The sequence below is a fragment of the Plasmodium knowlesi genome (genome assembly GCF_000006355.2).
Source record: "Plasmodium knowlesi strain H genome assembly, chromosome: 4".
NCBI classification, from domain to species: domain Eukaryota; phylum Apicomplexa; class Aconoidasida; order Haemosporida; family Plasmodiidae; genus Plasmodium; species Plasmodium knowlesi.
In genome coordinates this window covers 1,094,253-1,112,334 of record NC_011905.2, presented here as the reverse complement: position 1 = coordinate 1,112,334, position 18,082 = coordinate 1,094,253, and the positions used below count along the sequence as shown (strand labels likewise).

The 18,082-nt window shown below is 40.5% G+C and overlaps 5 protein-coding genes across 5 annotated transcripts; 3 read left to right on the top strand and 2 right to left on the bottom strand.

Annotated features, from left to right (window-relative positions):
- Positions 1-341: 341 nt before the first annotated feature.
- On the top strand, positions 342-3,149 carry PKNH_0424700 (eukaryotic translation initiation factor eIF2A, putative; the record flags this gene model as incomplete). The annotated part of the gene is made up of 1 exon (XM_002260595.1): positions 342-3,149. The coding sequence occupies one exon, from the start codon at positions 342-344 to the stop codon at positions 3,147-3,149; it is 2,808 nt and encodes a 935-aa protein (XP_002260631.1).
- Positions 3,150-4,876: 1,727 nt separating this feature from the next.
- Positions 4,877-6,682, bottom strand: PKNH_0424600 (HSP40, subfamily A, putative; the record flags this gene model as incomplete). Its single annotated transcript, XM_002260596.1, has 2 exons — positions 4,877-6,076; positions 6,617-6,682. 2 exons carry the CDS (start codon positions 6,680-6,682, stop codon positions 4,877-4,879), a joined length of 1,266 nt encoding a protein of 421 aa, XP_002260632.1.
- Positions 6,683-10,060: 3,378 nt separating this feature from the next.
- PKNH_0424500 (trafficking protein particle complex subunit 5, putative) lies at positions 10,061-10,615 on the top strand (the record flags this gene model as incomplete). Its single annotated transcript, XM_002260597.1, has 1 exon — positions 10,061-10,615. The coding sequence occupies one exon, from the start codon at positions 10,061-10,063 to the stop codon at positions 10,613-10,615; it is 555 nt and encodes a 184-aa protein (XP_002260633.1).
- Positions 10,616-12,700: 2,085 nt separating this feature from the next.
- Positions 12,701-15,688, top strand: PKNH_0424400 (succinyl-CoA ligase, putative; the record flags this gene model as incomplete). The annotated part of the gene is made up of 1 exon (XM_002260598.1): positions 12,701-15,688. One exon carries the CDS (start codon positions 12,701-12,703, stop codon positions 15,686-15,688), a length of 2,988 nt encoding a protein of 995 aa, XP_002260634.1.
- A 592-nt stretch (positions 15,689-16,280) lies between these two features.
- On the bottom strand, positions 16,281-18,014 carry PKNH_0424300 (conserved protein, unknown function; the record flags this gene model as incomplete). The annotated part of the gene is made up of 1 exon (XM_002260599.1): positions 16,281-18,014. The coding sequence occupies one exon, from the start codon at positions 18,012-18,014 to the stop codon at positions 16,281-16,283; it is 1,734 nt and encodes a 577-aa protein (XP_002260635.1).
- Positions 18,015-18,082: the final 68 nt, after the last annotated feature.

Below are 18,082 nucleotides of genomic sequence, written 5' to 3'. Positions count from 1 at the left end.
TGATAACTGAGTTGACAACTGAGTTGATAACTGAGTTGATAACTGAGTTGATAACTGAGTTGATAACTGAGTTGATAACTGAGTTGATAACAGAGTCTATAACGACGTTGATAGCAGACTGTTCACAGCTCCCTTAGAAGGTGCGTGCGTGTGTGTGTGTGTGTGTGGAGAGATGCACTGTGTGCGCGCGCGCAAACCGAGCAGAACAGTCGAAACCACGCACTGGATCGATCATTCCACACGCGAAAAGTGACGACGTGCGTATATATAACGAACACACGGATATATAAGCATAACACCGACAAGGAACATCCCACTGGAACGATTACATCGCCGCAACAATGAAATCGACAGAAACGAGCAATAGTAACAAGAACTTGTTCTTCCTTGCGCTGAGCAAGAACAAAGCAACCATTTATGAATATGATGTCCGCTTTAGTGGTTGTATCATAAACGACATAGAAGAGGAAATTAAACGGAGTGAAGAAAATGGTGTGGCGTTACCTAACGAAAGTACCAAACACGAATGCATAGACATGAAAGAAACAACCGAAAGCAATGAAACCCGAAACCCTTCTTTTACACAAGTAAAAAAAAATGGAAATAAATTTAACAATGATTTTGTACTGAATCGGGGAATTCGTATTTATAAAGAATTTGATGATGTGGAGTTAGCCACTTGCACAAATGATTATAAAAAAATAATTCTCGTGAGAAAATCTAACTTACACGTGGCAGAAATTATAGACCTACGACAAGATGTTGACACGAAGAAAGAAAACCACCCCCCCTGTTGCTGCTGCTCCTGCTGCTCCTCTTCCTCCTTCCAAATAAAAGCGAAGACACCCATTAAGGCTATTTGTAGCAGTCCCAAGGATAGTCATCTGGTATTGTACTGTCAGTATAAACCGGAGGTATCACCACATAATTTGTTCATGTATAAGATTGGCAAGGCGGCTGATCCGAAGAAGAAAAAAAGGAAGAAAAAGGGGAACGATGACCATGTTGATGGTAAACCTGTTGGTGGTAATCATGTTGTTGGTCATCATGTTGGTGGTAAACCTGTCGATGGAAACCATGTTGTTGGTAATCATGTTGATGGTAATCATGTTGGTGGTCATCATGTTGGTGGTAATCATGTTGGCGGTAAACCTGCCGATGGAAACCATGTTGGTGGTCATCATGTTGATGGTAATCATGTTGGTGGTCATCATGTTGGTGGTAATCATGTTGGCGGTAAACCTGCCGATGGAAACCATGTTGGTGGTCATCATGTTGACGGTAATCATCCTGTTGGTGGTCATCATGTTGGTCGTCATCATGCCAGTGGTCATCATGTTGGTGGTCATCATGCCAGCGGTCATCATGTTCGTGATAATGACGCTGGCAAAGGGACGAATAAAATGTCGAGTCAAGGCCACCACGCAGAGGAACACAGCGACCATGAGGACGGCGCAAGGGGCCACTGCGATGATCATTCTGATGAAATTCCCGTCCGTGTGGACACGCTCAAAAGTTATAGTAGTAAATTGTGGCCTTTCTACAAATGGAGCGAGAACGAGTCTATATGTGTTATCCGAATTAACAACACCATTTACATCTATAAGGAAAATAATTTCACATCATATGTAAATAAAATGACCTTGGAAAATTTGGAATTTTTGGATGTGTCCCCTGAGCAAGGTAATAAAAAAGGAGGAGGTGGACAAGGAGGAGGTGGAGGTGGACAAGGAGGTGGAGGTGGACAAGGAGGTGGAGGTGGACAAGGAGGTGGAGGTGGACAAGGAGGTGGAGGTGGACAAGGAGGTGGAGGTGGACAAGGAGGTGGAGGTGGACAAGGAGGTGGAGGTGGACAAGGAAGAGGAGGTGGAGGTGGACAAGGAGGTGGAGGTGGACAAGGAGGTGGAGGTGGACAAGGAGGTGGAGGTGGACAAGGAGGTGGAGGTGGACAAGGAGGTGGAGGTGGACAAGGAGGTGGAGGTGGACAAGGAAGAGGAGGTGGAGGTGGACAAGGAGGTGGAGGTGGACAAGGAAGAGGAGGTGGAGGTGGACAAGGAGGAGGAAAAGAAGGAGGGGGACAAGGCGCAGGAGGGGGAGTGTTTATCGCGACGTATGAAAGAGGATCTAAGGGTAAACCATCCGTTTTTAAGCTTTTTAAATCATCCGATTTTGGAAACCACGTGTACTCCAAGACTTTCTTCAACTCAGATGAAATGAAGCTTAAATGGAACAAAAATGCCAGTGCAGTGTTGTTAAATGTACACACACAGGTGGATAAGGAGAAGCAGTACTACTATGGACTGAGTAATTTATTTTTTATCGAAACAAATAAATTTAGCGAAGTGAATATAATGACTGATCGAGGACAAATCTATGATTATATATGGTCCCCCAATCAAAACAAGTTTTACGTTTGCAAAGGAGACATTCCCGCAGAAATTGTTTCGTATGACAAATGTGCTAACGTAGCTCATTCCTTTGGAAGGCATAAATTTAACACCTTAAGATTGAATTGTTCAGAGAAGTTACTTTTAACAGGTGGGTTTGGGAATTTAAGTGGAGATATCACTTTATGGAATACTTCCACAGAGAAAGAAGTTAGCAAAACAAAAGCATCCTGTGCAGTGGTGTGTGAATTTTTTAACGACGGAAAACATTTCCTCACCGCAACTACCCACCCAAGACTTCGCGTCGATAATCACTTGAAAATTTTTACGCATGATGGTTTTATTGTTAGTAGAATTAATTTTGAAGAATTATACAAGGTTATTATTCTCCCTTTTAACAAGATTAATTTTTCCGAATCGGATGCATCTTTGGGTATTTACATGGAAAATTCTCCGCAGGAATTATACATACATAAACAGTTAGGTATCGATTCGAAGAAAACTGGCGTTTACCGTGCTCCTGGAACTTCTGCCACGGCAAGGTTAACTTTAAATGGGTTTATGAATGCCAAGAAACCAATACAAAGGGCGATCAAAACCAAAACACCGGGTGCCAACTTCGTGCAGCAGAAGGAGAAAAAGACGACGAAGACAACGTCGTCGAAGAAGAAGAAAAACAAAAAGAAGAAGAATACCCAAACGGAGGAAAACGACACACCCGGGAAGGTAGAAGAGGACGATATGCAAAAGGAAGAATCGTAGGAATATTATCACAGGAGTAAGGTCATCCTAGCAAAAAAAAAAAAAAAAAAAAAAGGGAGGAGGTGGTAATTCCACCACGCGTATTCCCCTTTGCGCACGTCTTCATCAGCTCCTTACCATTGACAAAGGGCCCTTCTTTTTGAGGGACCATCCCTCTTCCCCCATGTCAAAAAACACCACCGCGTAAAGCATTCCATCAAAACGTGCCTATCCCAATGCATCATTTTTTTGCTGTTGTAAAAACGTAGCCAATCGAAACACGGGTTGACTTCACCTGAAGGATTCAACTCATTCCCTTCTGCCACATTAATTAAATTCATCTTCTTATTGGGGGGAGCGGGGGAACATATAAGAACGTATCTCTGTCCTTGGCATGTTGGTATCATTCACGTCGGGGACCTGCCCACGGGGAGGATAGTTATACGTGGTGCCATTATTCTTAAGAGTGACCGACCTAAAATTAACGTAATGGGAAAAAAAAACCTCCCAATATACAGAAAAAATGCCATTCGCTCATGTTGCTTCCACATATTTTTAATACCAACCAAAGGCCCTGAGGCAACAGTAGGGGGGATACTGCTCTGTCATCTTGCCGCTTTTTCTTTTTTTCCCCATTTCACTGCTAATTACACGATAAGAGGCTCCTTAAAAAATTGAAGAAATTACTTCTATATAAGTGATGATTATAAAGGAGGTGAATGTGAGAAAAGCGTTGTTCTTATGTTCGTGTATGGAGTGCAACACATGCATACATAAGCATACATGGACACATGCACATGTGAATGCGCATGTGTACTCGGCGTGCCGCTTGCTTTGCACGCATGGGGTCATATACAATTAAGGTGTGAAAAAAATATATATATATAAAAATAAAAATAAAAAATAAAATAAAAATAAAAGATAAAAATAAAAAATAAAAGATAAAAGTAAAAAATAAAAATAAAAATAAAAAATAATTTAATTCAGCCCTCCAGCTACAAAAGTTAAACCAGCTATGCAAAAAACCAAAAAAAAGAAAATATGTGATGAACATCTTTTTAACTGTTCCTACTCTGGACACGCATTCACTGCTCTTTTCAAATCTTTTCATCGCTCTCGCAGTTCCTGTTGACGTGTGGATGTAACTCTATCTCAGTTTTATATGTCTACATGCGCGCCAATATATGCACGAGTTCAAGGATGTATGCCTACGTGCTCGATAACGTGTATACATGACATAAAACATGCTTGACGCCAAAAATTTTGCAAAGGAAAAAAGGCAGCATACTTCGTTACAACTGCGCGTTCTTCTTCAGAGCTTCACGGCAAGGCACGTATCTCGAATACACGCTGCATTTAAAATAGGCTTGTGTCGCCTCTTTTGCATGGCGAAGGAGATTCCTTCTTCCCATGGTTAATGAAGAGAGGGTGCAATGCGACAAAGTATACGTATATGTTTCCCTTTTCACTTCCGGAATGTAAATTTCCTTAGTTAAGGTTGAGCACCTCCCCATGCGGGGATGGCTTCTGCTTTCCCTTTTCAGGGGGTCACTAAGTCCTCCGTAAAGGGTCACTCCGCTGCTTTGGCTTCATTGGTTCGATTAATCCTTCTGGATCACTCTCTCTTTTTTCTCCGTTTTATAAAATGATGTAACACTTCTATGCATCCGTCCTGGGGCGCAAGGATCCCATGCAGTCTGCGATAACCACGCAGATTTGGGGAAATCGCTCCTCCCACAGAAGCCCTTTCACTGTTGCGCGCAGGCCACTCTCTGACCCTCCATCTCGGGCTGATGGTCTTCGTCATCGTAGGCATCCTGCTGCTGCTGCTTGCTGAGTCTCTGTTTCAAATATTCCTTGTCTACCGTCTGGCATGTAACGACTTCACATTCACTATTTTCCAAATCGTACTTCTTCTCAATTTCATTTTGCTTCTTCAAAATTTTCAAAATTTCCTTCTTCTCATTTGTTATAATTAAATCCATGGGGTATTCCACTTCAAAGGTAATGTATAGGTTTCCCTTTTTAAATGGATCCTTATATGTTGGCATTCCCTCTTCCGCTATTTCCCTAATGTCTCCATGTCTCACAAATCCAGAGTTTGTACAGTCGACTAGAATTTTCCTTTCATCTAAGTGCACAATCTCTGCAACAAAACCGGTTAACGATTCATACAAGGAAATTTTATGTGAGATAAATAAGTCAACTCCTTCTCTTCTGAATAACTGATGCGGCTTCTCATTCAGTATGACCACAAGATTTCCTGTAATTACATTTGGTTTTTCGTCCGCTTCCCCATTGAATACAATTTTATGTTTATTGGGGGCTCCCTTTGGAATATACACTTCGATAATTTTTCTTGTCTTTAAAACGCATCCTCCTTTACAATTTGCACATTTATCCTTTTCGTTAAATATTTTTCCCTTTCCTCTACAGCCATTGCAGGTTACCTCCGTCTGGTGTAGTACACTGGAGTGATATCTCATGTACGTCTTTGTTCCTCTTCCGTTACATTGTTTGCAATCCACTTTGGCATCCTTTGGTCCACCATGACCTTCACAATTAGCACATATAACATCTTTACTTATGGCTAATTTCTTCGTTGCTCCGTTGTATAACTGCTCCAGAGTTACCTTCACTTCACTTACAATATCTTCTCCTCTCTTTTTCTTCCCCTTTCCTGCATTCAGTATGAAGTCAAACAGATCGGTTGCTTCGGTTGGCTGTTCTCCATTTTCGAGACCTTCCTCTCCGTATTCGTCGTACAATTTCCTTTTTTCCTCATCAGACAGAACTTCGTATGCTCTCGAGATCTCCTTAAATTTCTCTGGGTCTCCTCCCTTATCTGGGTGATGTATTATAGCTAATTTTCTGTACGCTTTTTTTACTTCATCAGTGGTGCAGTTTTTTTTTAAATTCAAAACTTCGTAATATTTTGAATTGTTCACCTGAACGGAGAGGCGAAAATAAAAAAAAAAAGAAAAGCAAATGTGTATGAACTGTTCAGGCGTTTTATTTATTTATTTTTAGCTAGCTATATTCAGTTGTTCCACTTTAGCACGGTCTTTTCCATTTGTTGTGTGCACAAAAAAAAAAAAAAAAAAGGAACACGATGGAAAATGCGGAAAAGAACAAAGCGACAGCCCAGCAATGTGCCAGCTCGCTGTTGATATCACTACATTTGGCTTTTCTACATGTACAGTTTTAAGAGCGCGCCCGACACACAACACTCTGTTTCCATCTGTGTATGTACGCAACATGGCACGTGTTAACGAAACCTCTGCGCGCGAACTGCGACATATCTACATGTGTGTTCTCATGTCTGTACATGTTTGCATATGTGAAGTGGTGGATAACTTGGTAAACGTAAGCATGTATCCGATGATATACAAAGGCATGCTCCCATATGTATGCAAATCTCAATGGGTGAAATTTCCCCATTGGGGCCTTCGTAGCTCCTCTCCGCCATTCATTCCGCTCTTGCTTACTTCTCTTTTCCTACGGGTTTGTTGCCCGCCCATAGAATCAAAGGGGAAACCAGAAGAGAAAAACATTTTTCACTTTCTTAAATGGAAGAGATGTGAACTCTAGTTTTTGTAAAATTATCAACTTTGGGAAGCTCTACAAATGATAACTCCTTGAGTTATGTGGCGCTCAATTCGTATGGCTGTATTTTTTAGGAGATTCTTACGCAACTTTTTTTTTTTTTTTTTTCGTAGGATGAATGATGGATGTATGTTTTTCTTCCTCTTCCTTCTTTTAAGGGTTCCTTTTTGGTCCCGCGTTGTTTTCTCCTTTCTTTTTTTTTTTAATTTATCTTAGCTCATATGATACGTGTTCGCGTTTGTATTCATGTACAAATATGCATGTAACGCATGTAAGGTTGAAATATATGTATGTACCCTTATATAAGTATTTCTGTACGTTTTCGTACTTTTATGATTATTTACGCATGTGGAGGGGTGCCCTTGGCTAATAATAAGCATGTACATATGCATATTATATGCACGTGTTACGCATACGTAAAAATGCTAAATGATGTGGGCACTAATAAGGCTGGCATCAACAATGGCTTATGCAGTATACATGAACATTTTTACTCTTTAATTTTTTCTCCCCATTTGATTTTTCCTTTTCCTGCTTTTATTATTTATTTTATTTTTTTTTTTCCTTCTTGCTATTTGATGTTCGTGGCTATTTCGAAAGAAGCCCATGTTGCAGCTGCATCGGTGGCCACTTAATTTTTCCTTAAGCCCCTCTCCCCCCCTGGCGTTTCGGCTTCTGTAGTATAGTAGAAGTGGTAAGTAGTAGGCTTGTTATAAATGGCAAGAAACGCATTCACGTGCATAGAAGGACGGGAATAAAGGAAAGCGCACGCGGTCGGGTGGATAGGTTGACGAAGGAGAATTAGTGGATATATATATTTACCTTCCCATACACTTATGTACTCTTCATTTAGGAAAAACACATGGACTCTTTTTTTTCTTTTTCTTTTTTTTTTCGTTTCGGCCACTTCATATTATGCTGCATATTTATACTGCCCCCTATGCTCATGCAACTATGTACATATATGCATATGTACATTTCGAATGCGTGTATTAAGTCACGGTGGATTATCTTTTAAAAGCTGTGAGAAAGAAAACTGCGCGTGTATCTTCACCCGCTTGGCGCTAACTTGTGTGCATAGAAGAGGCACGCAATCAAATGGGCAAATATGAATACATATGTATTCGTTCCTATGCATATATGTGCCAATGGCACGCTTGCGTGCCTGTACATCATCGCATGGTTAATTGCTCTTGCACAAACTTTCTTTATTTTAATGTTTGCTACTTCCTACGGTGGAAGAAAAAATTCGCAATTCACGTGGCCCTGCCCCCTTCCTGATCAAGTCCCCAATTGGAGAGTTCTGTTTGTGATTGAAAAAAAAAACACTCCCTTGGTGGGAATAGACTTCTTTTTTGCTCCACTAGGTAACATATGCCGCGTCGTTCGCGGTTACGTTTGGCAACCCGTTAGCAGCCCTGTTCACGCTACAAGTTCTCTTAGTCATGCGAAAGGTTACCTTCCTTAAGAATTTGTTCCCACCAGAAAGTTTCAATATTACTCCCTTAAGCGACACTACTCTTACACGCACGTATGCACAGCTTGTGTGTGATAAAAAAAAAAGGAAAAAAGGCTTAACGGAAGGGAAGTTCACCACATATGTGTGCAATTATTCGTCTGAAAAAACAACCTAGTGGTAAAAATGGCACACCAGGTGTAGGAACACCAATCCCCGTACTTTGTTTAGCACAGCTAAGTGATACTATAGAAAATTCGCCTTTTTTTTCACAAATGATCACTTCGTCCTTATGGGGAGTACATTATTCCGTGGGTTACACTCCTGTGAAGGGCACACAAGCGACGGGTAGGGGCCCGGAAGAGTATGCAGACATGGGGATATACCTACATATTTATTCTTAAATACAAGGTAAAGAGGGTATCAACTGAAAAACGCTCTGGAGTAACATCCAAATATGTTTAGTGCACTTGAACGACCCGCTTTTACGCTCCTGTTTTGTTCCGCTACGACCCCCATAAATGAAGGGCAAATGTCGACTGTGCTCCTGTCGAATAAAGAAAAACTTAACTTACCACCACATTTTCAAATGAACGAAGATATAGAAGCTGTCCTCCAACTTCCCTATCGGAATTGTACAACAAGTTGGTAAAAAAAAAAAAAAAAAAAAAAAGTGGCGATTTTTTTTTCTTTCAATTCGAACCCCTTATCATTCACGTAGCAAAATTGAATAAGCGGACATGGGTACCTGGCAAATTTGGTGATTTCTAAATTCCGCCCTGCACATTTGCTCAATTTTATGTGCAATAGAAGTTGGTCAGTTAAAAGAGGAGGGCAGACGGAACATGTGGAAAGCGCTCCCCTTCAGTGGGACAACTCTCAGGCATTCCTCCACAGGATGATCATATTATGTTGATATTTAATGCGTCGCGTATTTTTCCCCCAATTGAAGGGTGCAGGCGTCCTTCTGCTTGTCTCTATCAATAGGGTACACGCACAAGTGATACAATGGCGCAGGCCAGTTCCCTTACTACCTACGAAGTAGCTAATTTGAATAATGGGAAAGGCTAATTTTGGTGTTATCGCGTTTCGTCAGGCTGCCTTCTAATGGCGCTATTGCTCCAGGCGCCTTTGCCCTGATAATTTTGCATTATTTGTTCAGGGGGCAAAGAGAGCTATTTCTGAAAGTGCTTAAAAAGGGATTGCATACAGGATAACGAATTGTGTGTGTGTAGGTGAGGAGTCCTCAGTCCCCTATTTTCCTTTCGTGCGATTTCACTTTATGCCCTCCCCGGAAATGCGCCAAATTGTTTCCATAGCCCTTGGGTCGAAAGAAAAAAAATTAGATCACTGAAGTGCATGGATAGAGTAGCGTTAGGAAGTCGTCCCAGATGGACTCATCACCCATGGTGCAGTTAAGGCATATCCTGGAAAAAAAAAATTAATGCTGGGGGGAGTCCGTGTAATACATTACATACACAGGGAGGCTAGAATAAATTAGAAGATTTTTTTTTTTTTTTTTTTTCTTTTTCACTTTTGTAAATTATCTCGAAAAGGGCACAGAGGATGCATGCGGACGAAACCGTTGTTTTCTCTTCACGCGAAGGAGCGATGCTTCCCTATTAGCTGCCCTTCGTTCTGCCCTGCATGAGGTTATGCCCAAATAGTAAGGGCGGAGGGGGTTGCATTGCTTTTATGTCCAGTAAGGCAAAAATCGCGTCTGAACATTGCATAGTAAAATTAAAAAGCATAGAGAGAGAAAAGAAGCCCGGTTTAGTCTGATACACATGCGCAGGAACACATTCGGAAGGAGCCCCCTCGTAGGAGTGCCACGATAATATTGTTGCTACATACAATCCCTTATCGAAAAATGGAGAAAGGGAAAAACTCAGTGGAAATAGAACTTAACAGACCCCCCCAAGAAGTGAGCTTGAGCGCATTCAGCATTCTGTTTAGCGAAATAGTGCAATATTGTTTATGGAAAAGTAAACGGGGTTATCGAATTGAAGACTCCCTACACGAGATGGGCTTGAGAGTTGGTTATAAACTAAACGAATACCTACCATACAAGAATAAAACGAAGAGGTGTGTAAGCATTATAAGCATGTTAACCTTCTTGTCTAAGCACTTGTGGAAGTACCTATTTCAGCATTCCTCAGATTTGCTCAAGTCTCAAGATAGCATTTACGAGTACATGCTTTGCGACAAAAATATTTTACTAAACAAATTTATTAGTGTGCCTAAAGATTACGGAAATATTAACTGCGCTTCATTTGCAGCTGGTATCGTGGAGGGGATGCTCTGCAGCTCTGAATTCCAAGCAGAGGTGACGGCACACACGGTGTATGAAGACGACAAGAATTTTAACACCACCATTTTTATCAAATTTTATCCGGAAGTTGTGGACAGGGAGAAGAGTCCTTAATGTGACGAGTGGAAGAGTTGATGTAAAAAGAAAAAAAAAAAAAAAAATATTTTGCTAAGAGGCTTCCATATGACCTTCTCCACTTCATTATATTTGCTTTATTTTATTTTATTTTTATTTTATTTTTTTTTATTTATTTTTTTTTTTCTGATGAAATTTCCAAAGGGGCGTTTTCACACCAGCGGAAATTCATTCCAACCTCTCTGGGCAAAATTTCGGCGAGCGCCGTTTCGTAGCTGCAATGTGTACTCTGGCCAACCGTAGTACCCCACACTGCATCTGCTGTCACCTAGTATAATTCCCCCCCCCCTTATTGTGACGCCTAATTACACACGCACCAACAGAACACAACCTGCATAGGAGAACCCACCGGAGGGACATTTCCTTTCCCTTTTCATGTACATAAATTTATACACCCAGTTTTGGGAGATAAACTGTCATGCACGAAGTGTACCATATGATTGAGTCATTTATGCTACGTGGTTAAAGGCTTTTGGGACTTGTCTCCCATATGTGTGTGTTATATATATGTGTGTTATATATGTGTATGAAAATTCCTCCTGTTAGGGGATACATTAGGGGCAGCGAGCGAAGGGGTGTGAATGGTATGCTGGGGGGACGTATATACACAGGGAGGTTCCAAAATGTTACACCTACCTGGAAAAATGTAAAAATAGAAAAATGGAAAAATGGAAAAATGGAAAAGAGGAAATAAGGAAAAAAAAAAAAAAAAAAGTAAAAACACCCCCCTATTTTTCACTTCTCCCTTTTTTTGCGAGAATCTTATTTTCCACTCGTTACACAATTTTCTCTTTTCCAAAACAAACGGAAGAATTACCCCACTACACAATTATAGCCCCCCCGTACTAATCCGTTACATTTCCCCATATAACAATGCACGAAGGATGAAATTTCTCCACGCCGGCTTAACTTTGGAAAGTTCCTTTTGTAGTAAAACATGTACCTTACTTTCTCCACCAAACTCTGCGTAAATGAGGCATAAATAAAAAACATATATATAATAAAATAAAAAACAAAAAGCATACATATGAACTTATTAACGTAAATATGAATATATGTATAAACATACGAGCACACATTCCTATCTGCGTACATGTATGCCCAATGCAGCTTCCGCGACCTCAGGGGAGAACCCGCGCGGTTGCCGAGGCTGGTGCAAATTAGATCAGCTCCCCTTGCCGGGAATGCACATTCCTTATCTGTTGGATTGCGTGCATTATAAACCAATGAGTCGGCCGAAGGGGACTCTCGTGCTCATTAGGCACTTCATATCCAATTACATCTGCGCATTCTCCTCTCCATTCGTAAAAAAAAAAAAAAAAAAAAAAAAAAAATGAGAAAAAGAAACGTAGGGAGAAATTCCCATACAGAGTATGCCCCCAGATGAACACATTTTGCCCCTTCGCACAAAGAATTATGACCCTGTAAATAAACCATCGGATAATTTTCTCCTCTCCCGTTCATTTTACTTAAGACCAAGTGACCCGCCTTACCCCCAAACAGGGCTTTCTCATCAGCCAATCACGCAAGTGGGCATTACTATCTGTTCAGTTTGCTGCAGCCATTAAAGGAAGATTGCGCATTTTCCATTTTGCATATTCTTTTAAGTTTTGCCTACTTTTTCTTTTACCCACCCACCATTCGGTACACAGTGGACTATTTTTCTTCTTTCTTTCCACTGGGAGGTGAAACGAAGAATGCCTCTTGCACACGCATTGTGCACGTTGGCATACATATAAGAGTTAAGAAGGGCTGCTCCACCCATTCGGAGGAGAAGTAAAGCTGAGGTTAATACACGCTCTGAGGTGTATCACCACGAACTTGTTCGTTACGCATAATTCGTTTATTCTTCTTTCCCCTGTGCAGAGAGTTTGCGTTTCGGAGGCTGTGTTTTCCATCCTGTCACTTTCTTCTATCCCCTTTACAGCTGACCACATCTGGTGATTACCACAGTTGCACCGTTTGAAGAGCACAACAAAAATTAGAGGGCTCTTCACCTTGAAGACGGCATCGTACTGTCCCACTTTTTCTGCTCCTTCCCCCCCCCTCTCCTTTGTGCTTAAAATGATTCTAAGCAAGCGCAGCAATAGATTGAGCGTTCTGCGGAACTATTACAGCGTGTGGGTGGGGTATAACCAAAATGTACAGCAGGTAGAGAACTTCAAGAACAGTCTGAACTATCTGTTCAAGCCAAAGAGCATTGGAGTGATCGGAGCAACGGAAAGGGCCGGATCCGTAGGAAATTCTATCGTAAAGAATCTTATGCAGGGAGAAGAATCTTACAAACTATACTTTGTCAACAGTAAGGGAAATAAAGTGTACAACCGAGATAGCTACAAAACAATTGGAGATGTTCCAGAGGAAAATATCGACTTGGCCGTCATAGCCGTTCCAAGGAATCACGTCTTAGGAGTGATGAAGGATTTGAAAAGTAAAAATGTAAAAGGTGTAGTAATCGTAACTGCTGGTTTTAAGGAAACAGGTTCAGAAGGAACAAAGCTAGAGCAACAAATCATAGATGTAGCAAAAACTAATGGGATCAGAATTATAGGCCCAAACTGTCTAGGTATTATCCATTCTTACCACAATATGAACGCTTCCTTTGCTGACAACACAATATTAAAAGGGAATTTTTCATTGCTATCTCAGAGTGGAGCCATCTGTTCAGCTGCGTTAGATCTATCTCTACAACACAATATCGGATTCTCTCACTTCATTTCGGTTGGTTCTATGTGCGATGTGCAGTTTTATGAATTAGTGGAGTATCTTTTCTACGATGAGAACACCAAGTATATCCTACTCTATGTAGAATCCATCGGAGACATGAACAAATTTATGGCCGTTTGTAAGAAGGTCTGTCTGTACAAACCCATTATCCTTTTGAAGAGTGGAAAAACGGCCAAAGCAGCAGAAGCAGCTATTTCACATACTGGTTCTATGGTCGGAAATTACGAAATATTCTATGCATCTATGAAAAAATTAGGGGTTCTAGTAGTAGATAATTTTGAAGAACTATTCAACATGTGTAAAATACTTAACCTCTCCAAATATCCAGAGACGAATGAAGTTTGTGTAGTGACCAATGCAGGAGGTCCAGGGGTTCTTCTCGTAGATAATATTACCAGGAATGATGGGAATTTATCCAAGCTGAATGATAATTTAAAGAAAAAGCTAGATGCATTTTTACCCCCTTCATGGAGTAAAGCCAACCCAGTAGATATCCTTGGAGATGCTTCTCCATTGTTGTATAAAAAAACAATAGAAGCGCTATTAAAAGATGAACAATTTAAGAATATCATAATTTTGTTGTCTCCACAAAGTGTTACTGAACCAATGAACACTGCAAAGGAAATCATCAGCGTAAAGGATGATATGGCCAATAAGGGAAAACTGCTTCTCTGCAACTACCTAGGAGGAGTATCCCTAGAAGAATCTACTAACTTTCTAAATAAAAATAACATACCAACCTTTATTCACCCAGAGCACTCCGCACAAAATTTGTTGAAGCTGTATAAAAATATCATTCACATTCAGAACTTGTATGAAGAAATCCCCACCTTCCTGGCAGATGCAGAACAGAATCATTATGTGAATGGAATCATCTATAAACACCACTTTGGAAAAAAAATTAACGTCGACCACTCCAACGTGGGTGAAAAGGAAGGAAACACTAAACACCACATCAGTAGCGGCACACCAGAAGACATAATACAGAATGCCCTGAAAAATAAAAACTACATTTTAAATGAATTTGATTCCAAAAAAATTCTCCAGAGTTATGGCATACCAACCGTTTCAACAGAAGTGTTCTACACCTTAGAAGAAATACAAAATAATCTTTCAAAAATCACCTTCCCCTGTGCCATGAAAATATATTCGGACACCATTACACATAAGAAGGATATTGGGGGAGTTATCCTTAACATTAAGAATAAGGAAGAACTCATTGAATCATATAAGACTATTCACCAAAACGTAAAAAAACATAACCTAGAAAGTGAATTCAAAGGAGTTACCATTCAGACCATGATAGACACAAACGATGGAATTGAATTAATATTAGGATACTATTTTGATCAGAACTTCGGACCCGTTTTAATGTTCGGTTCAGGTGGATCCTACGTAGAAATATTTAAAGATAATGTTCTCTTGATTCCCCCGCTGAGTTATTCGTATACCCACCACATGATGAAGGAAACAAAAATTTATAATGCCTTATTGGGCAAATCTTCGAGATTTAAAAAATGTGATATGCCAATGCTCATTAACAAGATTATCAACTTTTCCGATCTTATTTTGGATCTCCTTCCTTATATCAACGAGTGTGATATAAACCCCTTGTTCGTTTCAGGAAGCAACATTGTGGCGCTCGACGCTAGATTTACCCTCCGAAAAAATGTAAACGCGGAGACGTTCAAGTCTGCCAAGAACAACTCCCTGTACAGCAACTTCGCGAAGAAGTACCCAGTCGATATGGTCTTCTTTGATGGGGACACTTCCGGGGAAAAAAGCAAAAAAGGCCAAGAAGCAGACGCACAGGTGAAGAAGGATGCATCATGTGAAGGAACTACCCCACCAGTGGACCTCCCTCACCAGTTCGCTTCCGTCACCAGGTCCATCCATCCCTACGATGTCAAACTTATGCACACCTTTCTCCAAAAGAACGCCAAAGAATTACACCAGAGTACCTTCTTCTTCACCACGGAGGACACCATCAAGACGAAGCTATTTGCCTTCGAGCTGTGCAATGCGGATTACGACCTTTACAATGTTATTCTCCACATGCAGAACAACAAAGTTAGCGGCTTGATAAAAACAGAGAAAAGGCAAGATTCCAACCATTGCTATCCTTATGCAACGGATGCAGCCACTTTTACGCACTTGATCCAGAAGCTAAATTCTTTTTCGAACAAGCAAAATTGCACATCGAACTTTGTGTACCTTAAGAAGGACTCCCCCTTTGCGGAACAACTCAAGTCCATGTCCTACGAGGTGGACTACGAGCAAGGGGATATAATCTGCTACGTTGGCGCTACCAAAACGAGCTCGTAATGCGAAAGCGTAATCGCACCTACGCGGTTAAGCAGTTGCGTGGTTACCCAAATACATGTCACGTGAAACCATGTAAGCACAACCTTCTTCCAGTATTTGGGACACCTTCTCCCACCCCTAGCCCAGAAAAAAAAAAAAAAAAAAAAAGACACAGAATATAGTGTGGGTGTGATACCTCCTCCTCGTGAAAAAAAAACTGCACGCATTTTCAACCTTACCCATTTTAAAGTAAAAATATTACCCAAGCTGTACCATGTTAGAGGGTTAACTGGTTGTTCGCACTTCACTCGGTAAGCTACGTTAAGGTAATCTGTATTAAGATAATCTACGTTAAGCTAACACATATTAAGCTAATGGCAACTCAGTTCAGATGGTTTGTTTGATCTAAGTGCAGGAAAAAAAATGCGTTGGGGGGGCCAAGGAGATGTGACCAAAAAAAAAAAAAAAAAAAAAAAAAAAAAAAAAAAAAAAGTATAGGCCCTAAGGTGACCCCCTATATGACAAAGCCCAACATGGGTGTCTTCTCCATCCCTAGGGACGTGTACGCCATACAAGGGTTATGCGATTTTGTCGGTACATCCACATGTGGTGATTACCCTTGAGATATGTGTCCACTCTCTGTTGCTACCCCAGGGTAGACCATTTCCACAGTGTGGATCCCCTCATACTTTTTGCGCAAAATGTTCGCACGCAACTTTACGCTAAGTAACAAGTTCTCGTATCCGCACTCATCAGAGGAAAAAAAATCATTCCTGTTGAGGTAAAAATAAATTTTATTATTAATTTTCTCCTGCAAGTAAGACGAACTAGCACACCTGATTATTTTTAAATTTTCAAAATTTAAATTATCATAAGAGGATGGTAAAAGGGATAGGCATTCTGTGTGCAACAGCTCATCGTGTAACTTGACCAACTTGGAATTTTTTTCGACAAGCTTTTGGTGATATAAAAAACAGTCGTATAAGATTTTCATTTCATTGATTGTGGCGCTTTTATACACATGCTGAAGGGCCAAGAAAATTTCCTGTGCAGTTTCTTCCAGCTCATGTATGTGTGCTTTTTTATTTGTCTCTTCTCCGTCCATGGAAAGGAGTGTGCACACATGCAGAAGCTTAATTAAAGATGATGTATCGTACAAATGTAGGTAATCGAGGACACAAAGATTTAGCAGATGCTTAAGTGTACTTTTCTCCCCATAATTTAGGAGCGTTAGTAATAGCAGGTGGAAAGGCAAGAAGTGAAGAATATATGGATTGTAAGTGTTGCGCCGGGTATGCTCCTTGTGTGAGTTTTCCCCATCACACTTCTTCCCCTGGGGGATGGCATACAAATTTTTCTCTTCCAAAGATAACTGCTCATTTTTATTGTTCACGAAATTTTCTATATTGATGATAACCAAGTCGAATAATCCTTCATGTCTAATTTTGGACGATAACAATAAGAGTAGCACATAGGAGATATTTTCTGGAGGCAACAATTTGATGTTATTAATTTTTTTCTCAAACTGGGTATGTATATATGTGTTCTCCTTTAACCCTAGTCTTCTATATGCACTTAAAAATTTTACAAAATCTTTGAACCTGCAACTGTTGCCATTGGTATGTAATTCCTTCACTTTCCTGTTCACCAACTCAATCAGTACTTCATGGGGGTCATCCAACCTACTGCACGCCTCAAGTATTGTGAACCCATCTTTATCGTAATAATCGTAATTGGTTAAAATTCTGTTTATAATATTGGCAGAGGTATCTGCATCTACATACAGGTACGATATATTTTTAACTATAGAAACCAACTCATTTTTGTAATCATTTATGTTTCTATTCAGCTGAGATATAAGTGGTGATTTGACAACAGGGTGGTGGAGATTTAATTGCTTGTAAATGTTTGTCATTATTTTTACCCTTAGACAAGACCTGATATTGATTAGGTCATTCACTCTGTTGCAGACAACTCCAAGTAAGGTTTCATTTGAGTATTTTAACTTGGCGTAGATTTCTAATATTTTAACCAACTGAGGTGGAAAAAAGTCTTCACAAAAATCGTACAGATGATTGGTAATCGTCTTCACCACTTCTGCGTCACACTTCCTCTCCCTACTTATATCGGTCAACAGTTTTATTACCTGTTCTGGGGTTTTCCTTCCTATGTTCAGAAGGTGATCGTACTGCCTGTACACGTCACTCTCCCGGTATGTGTGCTGCACATTTATGCCATTCCGCTGATATGCTTCACCCTTGCTGCACGAGCTCAAGCTGCGTGAATTGGGGAACTGCCCTCTTCGGATTTTCAGGCTCCTCCCTACTCTTAATGGAAGCCCGGCCATCGGGTGGGGGTGGAGAAGCGGAAGGCAATATACCGATTTTTATATATAGAATATGTATAGCAATAACG